This window comes from Spermophilus citellus, assembly GCF_964194105.1.
Source record: "Spermophilus citellus genome assembly, chromosome: 9".
NCBI classification, from domain to species: Eukaryota; Metazoa; Chordata; class Mammalia; order Rodentia; family Sciuridae; genus Spermophilus; species Spermophilus citellus.
The window spans coordinates 1,597,602-1,612,875 of NC_138191.1; the positions used below are offsets into that span (position 1 = coordinate 1,597,602).

The 15,274-nt window shown below is 42.2% G+C and overlaps 1 protein-coding gene across 1 annotated transcript; it reads left to right on the plus strand.

Moving 5' to 3' along the window:
* Window positions 1–4,000: 4,000 nt before the first annotated feature.
* On the plus strand, window positions 4,001–5,626 carry LOC308656232 (histone H4). The gene has a single exon (XM_081307094.1). The coding sequence runs from the start codon at window positions 4,290–4,292 to the stop codon at window positions 4,599–4,601; it is 312 nt and encodes a 103-aa protein (XP_081163220.1). The 5' UTR covers window positions 4,001–4,289; the 3' UTR covers window positions 4,602–5,626.
* The last annotated feature ends 9,648 nt before the right edge of the window (window positions 5,627–15,274 follow it).

Here is a 15,274-nt window from a genome sequence, read left to right on the forward strand (position 1 = left end):
GCTGGTTACTGGGGATTAAACTCAGGGACACTCAACCACTGAGCCACATCCCTAGCCCTATGTTGTATTTTATTTAGAGACAGGGTCTCAGTGAGTTGTTTAGCACTTCACCTTTGCTGAGGCTGGCTTTGAACTTGCAATCTTCCTGTCTCAGCCTCCTGAGCTGCTGGGATAACAGGCACGCACCACTGTGCCTGGTTTTTATAACATAGAGAATAAGAAAATTTCAAGTCTTCCCTGGTTTAACTTTTTTAAAAAGCAAACTTATAAGAATTTCTACTTCTAGTTCTCAAAAAAAAAATCACTTTATAAATTCTAAGGCAACAAATTAAACAAAACAATCAGAATCAGAATCATGAATTTGCAAAAGCCATAGTTAACATTTCTTGGAATACAATTATCTCTGATGTAATTGTTACCTTAGAAATCACCTTCAATGCAGAATTCAGATACATGTCAGTTCAATTTCACCTTCTCCCCATATTGGACACTAGAGTGATATTCCTATGAAAGTTCTGTTTTTATCAGTAGAGGTGTATGATGAAGATGAACCTCTGCTTTTCTTCAGCTGTGGGAGAGAGAGGATATTTCTCTTTCTGAAATTTCTGAAGTTTCTTTCATCAGATATCCATTATTGGGGATTACATCCAGGGACACTCTACCACTGATCTACATCCCCAGCTTTTTTTTTTTTTTTTTTTTTTTTTTTTTAGGGACAAGGTCTAGGCCCAGTCTAGCCTTGAACTTGCAATATTCCTCCCTCTGTGTTCCCAGTCACTAGGAATTACAGGTATATGCCACCATGCCCAACTTTCATCAGAAGTTCTAAAGGCCTGTAGTTTGAAGGCTAAGAACTTGAGTTATATTGTTACTTAGCATGGGTTGTATTGGGAGGTGAGAAGGAGACATGAGAAGCTTGAACTTTTCTTTTTTTTTTTTTAATTTTTATTAGTTGTTGATGGACCTTTATTTTATTTACTTATTTATATGTAGTGCTGAGAATCGGACCCAGTGGCTCATGCGTGCTAGGCAAGCGTTCTACCACTGAGCCACAACCCCAAACTTTCTATACAGGAAATAAGCAAGTGAAAATAATAATTGTTATTATTAGGAATGCAATGTTTTGAACATACCTATTTATTTTTAATACAAAGGTAAAGGACTAAGTTACATAGATGGTAAGAGAAGACAGTTTGTTTGGTGTTGGTCTTCATGTACCTCCAGGGTTATAAGCATTCCAAGACCATTTGAATCTTAGGTTTGTGGGTTGGTCAGTCCTCATGCCTGATTTGCTTTCATCTTGACTGATCTTCAGCCCTGGACCAAACTGCGAAACCATAGGATTTTAAGCTTCTTTCTTTATTCCATTCTGAAATAAACTCACTCCTTCAATGTACTGCCATTAGATAAAAATTCACCAACATTCTCCATTCTACTGGTCCTTAACATTTACTGATCATATTGAACAGCTTAGAATTTATATTTATATTTATTATTACATAACATATCCTACTGGAATATAGTAAAATCAAGTAATTTTTTTTAGAATCAAGAAATGTTTTCACACAATATTTCAAAGCTATATAAATATAGAGATTTCATTCCACCAGCCATCCTTATGATATCTAAGCTACATATTGGAGAGAGGTTAAGAACCATATATTTTGGTTCTTAATAATATTTTTCTCCAACTCCCCATAGGTTCTTAGTTGGAACTGACTGCATAACAAAAGAGATCAATAAAGAAAGACAAATGTTTTGAATTATTGAACCTACACAAGGCAATACCCCAAGATGGGTAACTCAAAAGGGTGGTTAGAATTTGGGGTTTGTGTACTTAATAGTTGAAAGGGAGAGGAGAGAAAGGACACTTAGGGAAAAGCAAATGACATTTTAGAAAGATAAATAGCATTTAGGAGAGTAAAGGACACCACATTGTATTCCTGTGACAATGCCTGTTTGGGTGTGGCACCAACTCCTCATCTCTGGAAAATCAGAGTTCCTCCATGGGAAAAACTTACAACAACTGAGTTAAAGAAAACTCAGTGTCTTATTTATTTTTATGTGGTGCCAAAGATCGAACCCAGGGCCTTGCTCTTATGAGGCGAGCACTCTACTGCTGAGCCATAACCCCAACCCCAGGAGACTCTGTTTTTAAACAGATAAGGGATTTCAGGAACTCAAAATGCCTTCAGATCAAAATTATTCTTGTGCCAAAGTGGCAATTTGGGGGTACATGTTGCCGAAAGCTCAATCTTTGTCCCCTATGCCAATCCATTAACAAAGACACAATTTTAAGAAAAAGGAAAAAGGTTTATTGCTTGGCTAGCAAAGGAGAAACACATGGAACTCCTGTCCCAAAGGCTGTGATTCTGCCCATCATCAGGAACAAGGGGCTTTTATAGAGGTGATTCAGAGAAATTGAGATTAGGGAGGAGAGATCTGGAAGGAGAAGATCAGGGAAAAGATGATCAGGGAGAAGAGGTTGGTGAAAAGAAAAAAAAATGTAAGTTTCAAAGCCACAAGGGATATAGTCAAAGCATCAAGTGAACCCGTTATAGTAGCATATCCTTATCCCCTACAAAAGGGAATATACACATATCTCTTATTTTGACTAGGATCCTTTCCCCTTTTGACTCCAAAATTATCATTTCTGTGAGCCATGGCTTATGTTTATGATGTTGTAATTTGGTAATGTCTTTCTTACTAGTATTTAAAAGTCATTAAATGTAGGAACTGTTTATTCTTTAAATGATTATTGAGCTTATACTGAATACTGAACTACATGTCAGTTTACAAAGAGAAAACGAAAATCACTTCCAGGAAGGAACACAAAGTCAAGAGGGAAGTATGAAAGATAAAAAGAGATGTAAAATAATATTCTGTAGGAGTTGCCAACAGGTCAGAAAAGAGCAAGTTTCTCTGCCTAGAAGCAGTCAAGGGAGAAGGGATCTATTGTGAATACTAGGGTGTTGATTAGGCACATAGGCATAAGGATGTAGTGATACATCCATTCAGTGGACAAAAGAACCACCATTATTAGGAGGATAAGTCCCCTCAACCCCTAAGAATCATACCTTGGAGGTTTTGAATTGAAACATGCTGATTCTTGGAGATTTTCAGCTTTGGGCTTAAAATGACTGAATCTGTATGTCTGGAGCCTAGAAGTCTGGTTAAAAAAAAAAATAACTCTTTAAGATTTATCAGAATATAGAAAGTAGTTAGAACCAAGAGATGGAAACAAAGCATCTGACTTTTAATAAGAAAAGTTAATCATAAACATTTTTCGGGAAAAAAAGATCTTTATGGTGCAGAAACCAAAACATTTTCTCATGGATTCTCCTACAGAGGGCCATGGTAATGCACTAAGATCTCCAATCAGTTTCTTAGGGCAGTTTCTGGTAAAGCACAAGTCTCCTTGCAAAACCGAATTCAGCAAACTTTGGTAGCTCCCGGGGTGAGAGGGTGGGTGTCTCAACCTGGACAGTTTGGATACTAAACTGGCTGAAAATAAGGGTTGATTTTAGAGGATCTGAAAGTAGATGTGGGTGTGGAGACTACCTCTCAGTCTGCTCTACTTTTCCTATGCTCTGCAGAGCTGTGGACGACAGTGCTTTGGGGTTCACCAGCCCCCAAGAGAAGGCTTGGCAGTATCCTAAGACCAGTTTTCCTAGGACCTGATTCCTGGTTGGATTGAAATATTGTGCCTCCACCAACAAAACAGTGCACAGACTGAAAAATCGCAGCGACCTTCTCCCTCCCCTCGTCCTCCACACATATCCCCAAGGCCGCTGCCCTGGAGTCTGTCCACCAAGTTTCTGGAACCGTCCTGGCTGCAGTTTTGTGTGGCCAGAGGGTTTGGGACTATGGTTAAAACGGAATCCGGCGCTGCTCTTTTTTCCCTTCTCAGCTCTGAAACCCATTGGCTCTTCCTCCAGTCTTCTCCCACCAGATCTTTCCACTTAAACCCAACTTATTGCCTTCCAGAATCCAGACAGAAAAAGGAAGCGTAAAGACTGCGGAATCCGGAAGCTTGGTGCTGGGATCCCACCTTTCCCGGGAGCCACGGAATGTCGACTTAAACAAACAACAACAAATAAAACCCCCCAAAGTGGAGGGTCCTGTAGAGGGCGGAGGACAGAAGAACCACAAAAGAGCGCGAGCTCTCCGAAGGGCGGGACGATTAGAATCTTCCCGCCGGCGCGCTTTCTGTTTTCAATCTGGTCCGCGGCGCTCGTATAACAGCGCAGGCCGCGGCCCCCAAGGACAGTCCTCGGAGCGCAGCAGCCATGTCTGGGAGAGGGAAGGGCGGCAAGGGCCTGGGCAAAGGCGGCGCCAAGCGCCACCGCAAGGTCCTGCGCGACAACATCCAGGGCATCACCAAGCCCGCCATCCGCCGCCTGGCCCGCCGTGGGGGCGTCAAGCGCATCTCCGGGCTCATCTACGAGGAGACCCGCGGCGTGCTCAAGGTGTTCCTGGAGAACGTGATCCGCGACGCCGTCACCTACACGGAGCACGCCAAGCGCAAGACGGTCACGGCCATGGACGTGGTCTACGCGCTCAAGCGCCAGGGCCGCACCCTCTACGGCTTCGGAGGGTGACCTGCCGCTGGCGCTCCAGCTCCACCTCCAAAGGCCCTTCTTAGGGCCAACCACGTACTCCACAAAGAGTTGGGCACTTCGGTGTCATGCGACGAAGCCGGAGGCGATCCTGTGGGTCCCCATCTGCACTGAGAGGCAGGTACCGTTGCCAGGGGAGAAAGTGAAGCCCCAGGGCCCGACTTGATAGCCAAGTGGCTTTCCATTTGTGGGTGGTTTTCTTGTACGCTCTTTTCTTTGAAAAACGAGCTGTGCTTTAGGCCTAAGCACTACTTTGGGAGTTTTTCTGTAGTCTTATCATCTCGGCTTGGCGCTATCCTGACTATTATGGCTGTGGGGAGTAGGACCGACCCTGTGATTCTAGTCCAAGGCTGGCCTGTGAGCTTCAGCGATCTTTGGGGGCTTCATTTTCCACCACTTCACAAAAGGAGGGGGTCGGGTCCTTTAGTTCACAGGTGACTCAGGTATGTGGCTTGTTAGAACCTGTTTTATTTAGCTTAGAATGGGGCATCTGCAGGAACATGCTCACCATCGATATAGAAGGTGCAGTTTAATTTTGACAAAGCAAAACCAAAAAGTGATTGTGTCTGTGGAGCAAACTACAGTAAGCCATTCTATACTTCCGTTTGTCCTAAACTGTCCTGATTTGTATTGAACATTGCAGCTATTAACATTTGCATGTAAAGTTCTGGGTTGTGTGTGTGTTTGCATTATGGGCTTATGATTTTACAGCAAAAATTAGCCTATGTATGTAATTTAGAGAATTCGGTAAAAACCCAAAAGATAATCACTTTATTAGCTGCTCTTAGCAACAAACACTTGAGGGTTAACTACGTTTAATACATGGTGCTTCACAATGGAGGTATCAGCAAAGTAAGGGATGCAAGATTTGCCCTTCAGGAACTTAAACAGAACAGGGGAAAAAAGAAATACACAATACATAAATATATACATACTTATATAACATAAGAAGTCTAGTAGTACAAGAAGCATATATTCACTATGATGAGACAGGGACCAAAAGAGAGTTCTCCTTCAAAGAATAGCCTGACAGTGCCAGGGACCAAAAGGGAGTTCTCCTTCAAAGAATAGCCTGACAGTTACAAGAAACAGCCCCCTGGGAGACATCTCGCTTGGGAGACACCCTGCAGCCATCCATCTCCCTGAGACATCCTGCGGCCATCCGTCTTCCTGAAACACCCTGTGCTATTTCACCTTGTGAAGACTTCCAGCAACTGCCGATAAGAGCTCCTCCATCCCCAGCCCATAAATACCCCTGTGTGAACAATAAAAGTTTGCAGCTTGATCAGAACTTTTGTCTTGCTGTCATCCTTCGTGTCTCTTGTCCCTTCATTCCTCCCCATCTAGGTTCGCTGCCCACGTTGATGTGTCCTGCCGGTCGGGACAAATATGGACAATAATAACTATAGAAATCCTAATGCTCTAGAAGTAACTTGGTGCAGGCAAATTGGGGAAAGCTTGGACATGATGATGGTGGTTGGGTTGGGGGGTGTTCAATCTTTGAAAAAAGCAGAATGCCTCGCATTCTACTGGAGAAGACAGTAAATGGGTGGGGAGGGAGTGGCAAAAATAACATTTTCCAGCTAAGAAATAAAAGGCTTCTATGATCAAGAGTTCTTGCTTTTCCTTTTAGAATCTCACCAACAGACGGGTGCACACAGGCATAGTGGTGCATCCCTGTAATCCCAGCGGCTGGAGAGACTGAGGCAGGAGGATTTCGAGTTCAAAGCCAGCCTCAGCAAAATTGAAGCACTAAGCAACTCAGTGACTCTGTGTAAATACAATATAAAATAGGGCTGGGGCTGTGGCTCAGTGGTTGAGTGCCCTTGAGTTCAACAACAACAAAAAAATCTCACCACCAATAACTAACTTACAGAATTTCGGTTTCAAACATCACTGTGATTTTTTTTTTTTTTTACTTTAAAGGCAATGCAGATGAATACATAAAATCCTCACTAAGATGCTCTAAAATAGTAAATAGCATTATGAAGAGAAATCAAAGAATAAAAAAGGGGAGGGGAGCAGAATCATGTTTATTGTTTAAGTCAGTGGTTCAAAAAGTGTAGTCTGGGAACCTTTAGAAATAGAAAATCCTTGGCCCCAACCCCACACCTATTGAATGAAAAACCCTCGGGCAGAGTAATTTGTGTTTTAATAAGCTATGCACTCCAGGTGATTTTGATATACATTAGCGGTTTTTCTTTAAAATATGAGTCTGAATGTTGTCCCAATTTGTTTAATGTTAAATTTTGCTTTCTTTGATGAAAAAGCAAGTGGATGATCCTAACAAATTTTATGTAGTAAAAAACATTAAAGGAGAGCTAAAGTAAAATAGTCTTATTTGCCAAAACACTCGGAGAAAACATAAAAGATGTATGAATGAAAAAATAGTGAGCTTGTTTTACTATTACTGATTTATACTTTCAATTATACGGAATTGAATTTTATAATCAATAGATTTTTTTTTCTTCTCTAAGATCCAGTTTTTTTAAAAGGCACTTTAATGCTGAGCTACATTGCCAGTCCTTTTTCTGTGGTATTTTGAGACAGGATCTCATTAAGTTGCTGATAACTCCTCCTTCCTCAACCCCCCAAATCGCTTGGATTCCGGGCATGTACCACTAGGCCTGAGCCGCTATACATCTTTTTATACACCTTTAAGATAATTTTAATAGTGACCTCAGCTTCCACCTTATCAGTTCCACTAATGACAACTGATACATGACCATGACTGAATCCTGTTAGCTGTGTCAAGCCCCTGAATATTGCCAAATTACAGAACATGCAATTATGCATCTTTTTACTTTAATAAATGCCTTTTTCTTATCTTAACCATCTGTAACAGCCAGGAATATAGTGCTATGTTTTAATCATCTGTAACAGAAACAAATCTATTTATAATGTATTTGGTTTGCTAACAAAATAATTTCCACCCGAGTGCTCTCTGTGAGCCAGCCTGTGCCTGCTCTTTCCCTTCCCTGGGGGGATTCAGAATTTCCACCAAAATATACACATACAAATGATTATAGAGTTCTTTCTGTGGGACTACTTTCTTTTATTTATTTTTTTAGTTGTAGATTGACTTAATGCCTTTGTTTTTATGTGGTGCTAGGATTGAACTAGTGCCTCACACTTGCAAGGCAGTGCTCTACCACTGAGCTACAACTCCTTACAGTGGTCATAGTGGCACTTGAATGTTCCACTTATTAATCAAATTTTACTATTCCAGTTTGAAGTCTTACTCTCCCTTTCTGGATTCTCTCCTCTGACTAGCAGCAGTATCCTCCCAGACACCCAGACTAGATAGAAACTCCGAGTCATCTTTCACTATGTTTTTAGTTTATTCCCTTGAAACTTCTCACTCTCTACATTCTAGCTAGTGTATTTATTACTCTACTTGAACCAAAAAAAAAAAAAGAAGAAAACTAAACTGGCATTTATGCAGAGATATATATATGAATGATTAATGGGTGTGGTTTTTGCTGTCTCCATTGAACATTCTAAATTGTTGACTTTCTTATAATTAACCTGAATATAATCCACCCCCCCCAAAAAAATCAGATTGTTGTCTGGATTATGTAAATCATGACAAATCTGTTTTGCCAAAGTTGAATTTTCTTATCTTTAATGTTACTGAGATATCCTGCCTTTCTCATAGGAATATTTAAGGATCAAATGAAAAGATCTGTGTGAAAAAAATTGAGGTGAGGCATGAAGTGATATAGAAACCAAAGGGCATGTATTTATTGCCTATTTTACCCAGTCTAATTCTTACATGCTTCATAATCACTGGGAGAGGGAGAGAGTCACTAGAGCTTAAGAATTTAGAGAACAAAGGAGACAATTGGGTGAAGACGGAGTATGAACAGGGTGGCAGCATTAGACTTTTAGGATTAGAATAAATATGCATAGAGTTGTTATGAAGAATCCAATAGAATTCCCCAACAGACTTGATTCAGATCCTCAAAACACCACAAGGTAAATATCACCCCTATTTTAAAAAGGAAGAAACTAATGTTGTTATGGGTTAAATAACTTAGCATTCTCTGATATACCCTGATGATCTGACTTTTTCTAAAATATTTGTCTAAGGTTTACAAATCAAAGATATGAGAATCTATTAATAAACTTGTGATATGGATTTAACAGAATTATAAAATATTAATGATAAAAAGGATGTAAGAAATCATCTGGTCCAATTTTCCTCTGGTTCAGGATAAAACTCTTCTCTACCTTCCTGTCACCATCAGATCCCTAAATGGTGCAAGTTGTTCCCCAGAGGCCTGTCCTTGGACTATTTCTTATGCAGTTACTAGTTGATGGTTCTACCCCTTGGGTTCCGAGTTGAACTCTTTAGCAACTCCTCCTTCCAGACTGCCCGTCCTTCTCAGGCTTCTTCTCAGGCACTCAGACAGGGGAGTGTGGAGTCATCTTTGACTACTTTTTGCCCCAACAACTCCTTTCTGCCCTTTGCCCCATCCAGGTTCAGGCAAACTTCAACATGCAATAAATCAGGTTTTCCTTTCCCTTTTTGTGGCTGGTCCCTTGTTCTCATGTTTTCTGATAAATCTGTGTGAGAATTTATTTTGGATAAATACCCAGTAGCTGATTTTCTAATTCCAATGTAAATTTACCAGGCTTAAGAAGTACCAGGGTGCCTTTCAGAATGACTTCCCTAGTCCACATTTGTGTGGGCTCTCGTCCAGTGAGGAGGTCCACGGAACAGGGTAGGAGAGTGTGGCTTCGGAGTTGCTAATCAAGACCTCTGGAGTCCAAGCAGGAAGCAGGTTTGATTTTATTGCGCAGTTACCTTGTTTATCTACTCAGGTAGCCACCAATACAAGTCCTGGCCAACTGTCCCTGCAGCAACCAATCGAGGAGTGGGCCTTGGAGCAAGTGCAGGGATTGCGCCTGTGGGGTAAGCAGTCTGCCACTCACACGCCTAACACGGTGGAGTGGTTCGCCACATTTGCAGTACTCCATGCACTTGTCCCCACACACATTTCACAAGCAAGATGCCAAGCATCTAAGTCCTCCATCTTGGCCATCCCTTGGCATTATTCAACTTTCTAATATTTGCTGGACTATTTAGTATAAAGTGGTATATCATTATTGTTTTAACTTGCCTTTCTCTGTTAATTTTATGACCATCTCAACGTGTATGTTAGATTTTGTGCTTTCTCTTCTATAATCCACCTGCTGTTTATATCCCTTCTCCTGTACTACTTTCTGAGTAAAACCTATCCCCTTCCCGGTTTAGCATCAAGACTCTAAATAAGCTGGCCTCCAAGTCCCCACCACTGAAAATTCATTTCTTATTACTGATCTTGGCCTGGCTTGTGGACTTTTCACCTTTCATAGTTCTCTTTTATCTTTCTGGTTTTTCTGCCTCCATTAGACTTCCCCAAAGTTATAGAAAGGCTCCAGAGTTGATGTTTCCCTCTGAACTCTAGATGATCCAGTCCTTCTTCAGCACTTACCAGCTTGCCATCAATTAGTACATGTCCTCTCCTCATAGAGGCCAAAGATCTGGTTCCTATTTCTATAAACATATATGTCTTCCAGGGTGAAGAAATGCTGGAATTGTTACTGAACAAAACAATTTTAATCTGAGTGATGATTTCACTTTGTTCTCGGCAATTTTCTCTAGTGCAGTGGTTTATAGTTGCAAATTGTGACCATTAGCAGGTGAGAAAATCTATTTAAAAGATGGGAGTCAGCATTTTTTTGGCCCATTAAACAGAATAGGACTGAAAATATCAAAGTGTGGCAGGAAAAAATAAAAGCATTTCGTAAAACTTGTTCCAATTTTAGGTGTGTATGAATATGCAATATATAGTTATATAAAATGTACCTTGCTGTAATTTTCAGTCAGCAGAATTCAGTTACTATAAGATATACAATATCTCTGTAATTCTTGCACATATAGTTTTCTGAAGCAGTTAGTCAAATGAAATTTTTAAAAAGGAAAGCACAAGACCCAGTTTCAAGTTCTACCTCTGCCATCTTTTTAGCTTTGTGATTCACATTCTCTTCCTTGCCACATTGGTTTCTTCTTCTAGTCAACAGAATGAAAAAATAAAAATTAAAAAAAAAAAAAGCCTTCCTCTGAGTTATTGTGAAGCCAAATGAGAGAAAGTGAGTGAAAGATGAGTTATAAGCCACCTGGGAAACCAGATCTCCTTATAATATTTGCTTATATCTCCTTATATGTGGTCTACAAGAGACTGGTCATATGTTCAAAAGTATTCACCAATTTTTAAAATCATTTATTTATTTTGTATCAGGAATTGAACCCAGGGATGCTTAACCACTAGCGCCACATCCCCAGCCATTTTTATTTATTGACAGGGTCTTCTTAAGTGACTCAGAGCCTCACTAAATTGTTGAGGCTGGCCTCAAACTTGTGATCCTCCTGCTTCAGCCTCCCAAGTTGCTGGTATGACAGGCGTCTACTACCATACCTGGAAACACCAATTGTTTTTATGTCATTCCTTTTTTTCATGACATGATGGTAATTTAGACTTGTATCAATTAATATTGATGTCACCAATATTAATATCAATGTTGATTATGCCATCAGTACCTATTTATTGAAACATGTGGAGCTGTTCTACGCATCTATGTAAACTGTAATCATTCTTTTTATCCTCACTGCAATTCTGTGGGTGCAACTATTATCCTGTTTTACAATGAGGAAACTCAGGATCCAGGACTTTTCTCTTTGGAAGCTTTTTCTGAACTCAAGGGGTCTCAGGTCTCAATTCATAGCAGTGAAGTCCTCAAGCTTGTTTCTCAACCCCTTTCTCTGCCATCTGTTTAGGCAGACTTGAAAGAATCTTCAATGATAGGAACACAAAATATTAATCTATTCCTGACTGCATATCAACAATGCCACTGTTTTCCTTTGAGATTCAGTCAGTGAGACGTCCCAGTTTGAGAGGTGCCCAGACCAATGAGTTAAAGCAGTGCCATCATGGTGGCAGGTAGAGGACATAGAGGACTGGCACTGACATCCCTAGTGTCTGATCAGCCACTCCTGAGACACTGGGTGCAAAGGTGTGCCCAAGCCAGCCTTGAAAGACTACTTCTTTAAATTCAAGAATACAGTCCCTATCTGTAGTCCTACACAGAACTTGCCATGATTCTGAAGCACACACGTGTGCCAATTCATCTCAGAGAAAGCTAGTGAGGCCTCACACTGATCTCCTCTTCTGACATGTCAGAGACAAAATAGCGGTTTTACTAAATTATGTTTCTCTGATGTTTCTTCTCCCCCCTGTTGTACCTGTGATGATTGCTTTTAACATGTCCACTGTTCTGAGGCAAAAGAAAAAATATAAGGCCTGGCTTCTTCCAGGTGCAAATAACAGGGAGGTTAAGAGGTGTCATCTCTTTAAACCTTAAAAATAAATTTCATGCTAATGTCTGGGTGGCTGGATTCAAAACTAGTGGACCTTGAAACTTTTCTTATTCTAAAACATAAGGTAATTTTTTAAATACCAAAAAAACTCCAAAGTGTCACATAAGACCTACACAGCTATCTGCAAGAGGCCTGTGTAGAGAGGATGCTGCCAGCCCCATCCTCATACTCACCCCACGATGTGGATTCCCATTTCTCAAATGTCCAGGAATCATCCCTAAGACTGACAGAGCCTTTCCTAAGGCAGGGAAATAATCCAGCCTACCTGGGTACCCTGTTCTGCCTATTTTATCTCACAAAATCTTGAGTTTCCGGCTACTCTTCTACACTTAACTAAGTAAATCTCTTAAAAACCTGAAATTGGGTCATCAGATATTTCTGAAGAAAACAAGTAACGTAATTACCAAGTCCAGAGAATTTAGATACACGACAGCTTTCAGAACTAGGATGGTTTAGTGGACATGGCCAGGGACTCTTTCAGTTAAGTAAGCCTCACAAGTGACTTTGAGTTAGGTCATATAAATTGCCAATCCGGTTTTGGTTTACAAGTAGCTTTATCATAAGTATCCCCAACTCCAGCGAGCGTAAGTCTGGAAAAAGTTTAGGGGAGACTTCCCAGAGAGGACAGGGAGGACATTTCCGGCGGGCCAGGTGGGGCGGAGGGGTCGCAGGCAAGGGCCAGGGCAGCCCAACCCAACCCCCACTGCAGCCCAGGGCTACGGACCACGAACCCCCTAGTGACTCAGCCCCGAGATAAGGTCGCTCGCGCCCCTCCTCCCGCCCTGGGCGACACCATGGCCAGAGGCTGCCGGTTGCCAAGAGGGTTCCCGGGAGAGGCGAACGGCGCTGAGCGTTAGGCTGCGATCATCCTAGGGCGGTGCGCGCCGCACAAGAAATGAACCGGGCCAGTGTTCCTGTCTCTGACTTCTGTCATGCCCCTTACAGACCCTGTGAGCACTCACTCTACTGTCACAGCATAAAGGGCAGCAGTAGCCAGAAAAGTGAGAAGGGTAAAGGCAAGGCATGTTTCTTTCTGCTAAGTTAGGGACCTGTGAGCTACCTTAACCACGACATGTACAGGCTGTCTCAAATCCCAGAACCACAGGGGGTCTTGGGTGTCTTTAGCATTTTAAGTTGGTTGGCATCTTGCTTTTAAATCTGCCTTAGTTTCAGTTCAGAGTAAATGACTCTTGGGGTGGAAAGCCCCTGACATGGAATGTCAGGCCACTAAATGGCTCTACCACACTGGAAAGTTATTCACCCTTGCCGCAGTCTTGGCTGGGCACAGAATCACGAGCCACCACACAGCTTTGTAGATTCAAACAGCAATTCTTTATTCCCGAACTCACACCGGCCTCCACACACGTTCTGGGGCAATCCCAGTTCTCCTCCCAATTCACCTACTATACGAGGCTTTCTTCCCAAAATCCTCTCAGGCAGCAGGAACGCCCTAATCCCGGCAGCAATAATCTTCAACCTCCAACTTCCCTAAAATCCCTATTGTCTTAAACTGGGAACGCCCTAAACCCAAGGACCGGGATACTATACTTCCTCAAACTGCAGGATACACCCTAATCCTGGATCCACCCTCGTCCTTGAGTAGGGTCACCTTTCTCAAACACACATGCAATGTCAACAGCGAAATTCCAAGGCAAGTCCATTTAACATGGGGTACGCTGGCAAGGAAATTTCGATGCGTCATTCCTACTTGGTAATGGCCCTCAGCACACCCTCTGAGAACTTTGGGCTGCATTTTTGAAAGCAAATTTCAGTGAATGAGATGCTGAGTATGAAGACGCTGTCACTACACATTTTAAGTCATTGCTGCTTCTGCCTATAATTGAGCACAGGTCCCAAGATCCCATCACTCTAGACTGTGAGGCCCTAAAGAGAGACCATGGGGCCTAAATTAATTTGTTGGGTTACAGTCCATTTTCCGTTGCTATAACAAAATACCTGGGGTTGGGTTCTTTAGATGTTTGAGTCACGATTCTGGTGGCTAGAGGGCCCAAATGATCTGGTGCTTGCATCCTGGCAGTGTCATAATATTGTGGAGAAGCAGAAAAGGAATCAGCCATATGCAGAAGGGCCAAATATGGGGGATGGCTTCACTTTTATTACCAGCTCTTGCTAGAACTAATTCAATGAGACTAACAATTCCTTCTGAGAGGTTAATGACCTAATTATCTGAAGGGATGATTAACGACCTAATTATCTTATACAAGGCCCTACCCCTTAAAGTTTCCACCTCCTCTCAACATGTCCATATTGGGTCCAATATGAACCTTTGGAGGACACAACTTCCAGCACGTGAAACTTTGGGAGACATATCTCAAACTATCCAGACCACGGCAGGCCACCACAACAAAGCACTGCAGACTAGGGGGTTAAACCCTGGAAACTTATCTTGTCCCTGTTCTGGAGGCTAGAAGTTCAAAATCACAATGCATTGGGAAGTTTGGTTTCTTCTTAGCCTCCCTCCTTGGCTTGCAGATTGCCACCTCACATACCTGGTCATCCCTTTGTGTTCTAACCCTCTCTTCCTATAAAGACACAAGTCATTCTGTATTGGGCCTACTTTAATGACCATTTTAACTTAATCATTTCTTTAAAGGCTCTCTCTCAAAATACTGTCACATTATGAGGTATTATGGGTGGGGCTTCAAGATACAAATAACAGGAGGGTGGGTAGGTGCATAATTCAGCCCACAACAGTGCCTGTTCTAAAAATCCCTGCAAGACTAAGGACTGAAAACTGGGGACTTCCCATTAGGAGAGGCCACAGGCCCCCTGTTCTCTTCTTTTGTTTTACACTCCTTCCGAAAGGCACAGTTTTCAAAAATGTTTCTGTGTGGGAAGCCATTCTGACACGTGATTGGGTAACTCCCGTTAAGGGCCTGAGGCGCTTTGGCTCTGTGGAAGCTTTCCCGACTCTTTCCTGATGAGAGAGCCCATCCTTGTGGGGGTGTGCCTGACCACTGACCCCGGGAACCCAATCACTGACCCTGACCTTGGAGTGCAGCCCCCCTCAACCTTCATTGGATGGAACTCTCCCCTGAATCTCTTGTTCCCCAATAAAGGGCTACTCCCAGGCGTGTTCACTCTCTCTCTCTCCTGCTAGCCCTGAGTAATCCTCGCTGCCCTGCTGGGCGGCTAGAGGTGGGAACCAGAGAGGTGAGCCGTCTCGGACCTAGCAATATAAATAAGGTACTGTCTGTGTGTTTTATTTCGA

Bases quoted from the DNA above. Each gene is read 5' to 3' on its own strand.
- LOC308656232 (XM_081307094.1), top strand. From the start codon at position 4,290: ATGTCTGGGAGAGGGAAGGGCGGCAAGGGCCTGGGCAAAGGCGGCGCC.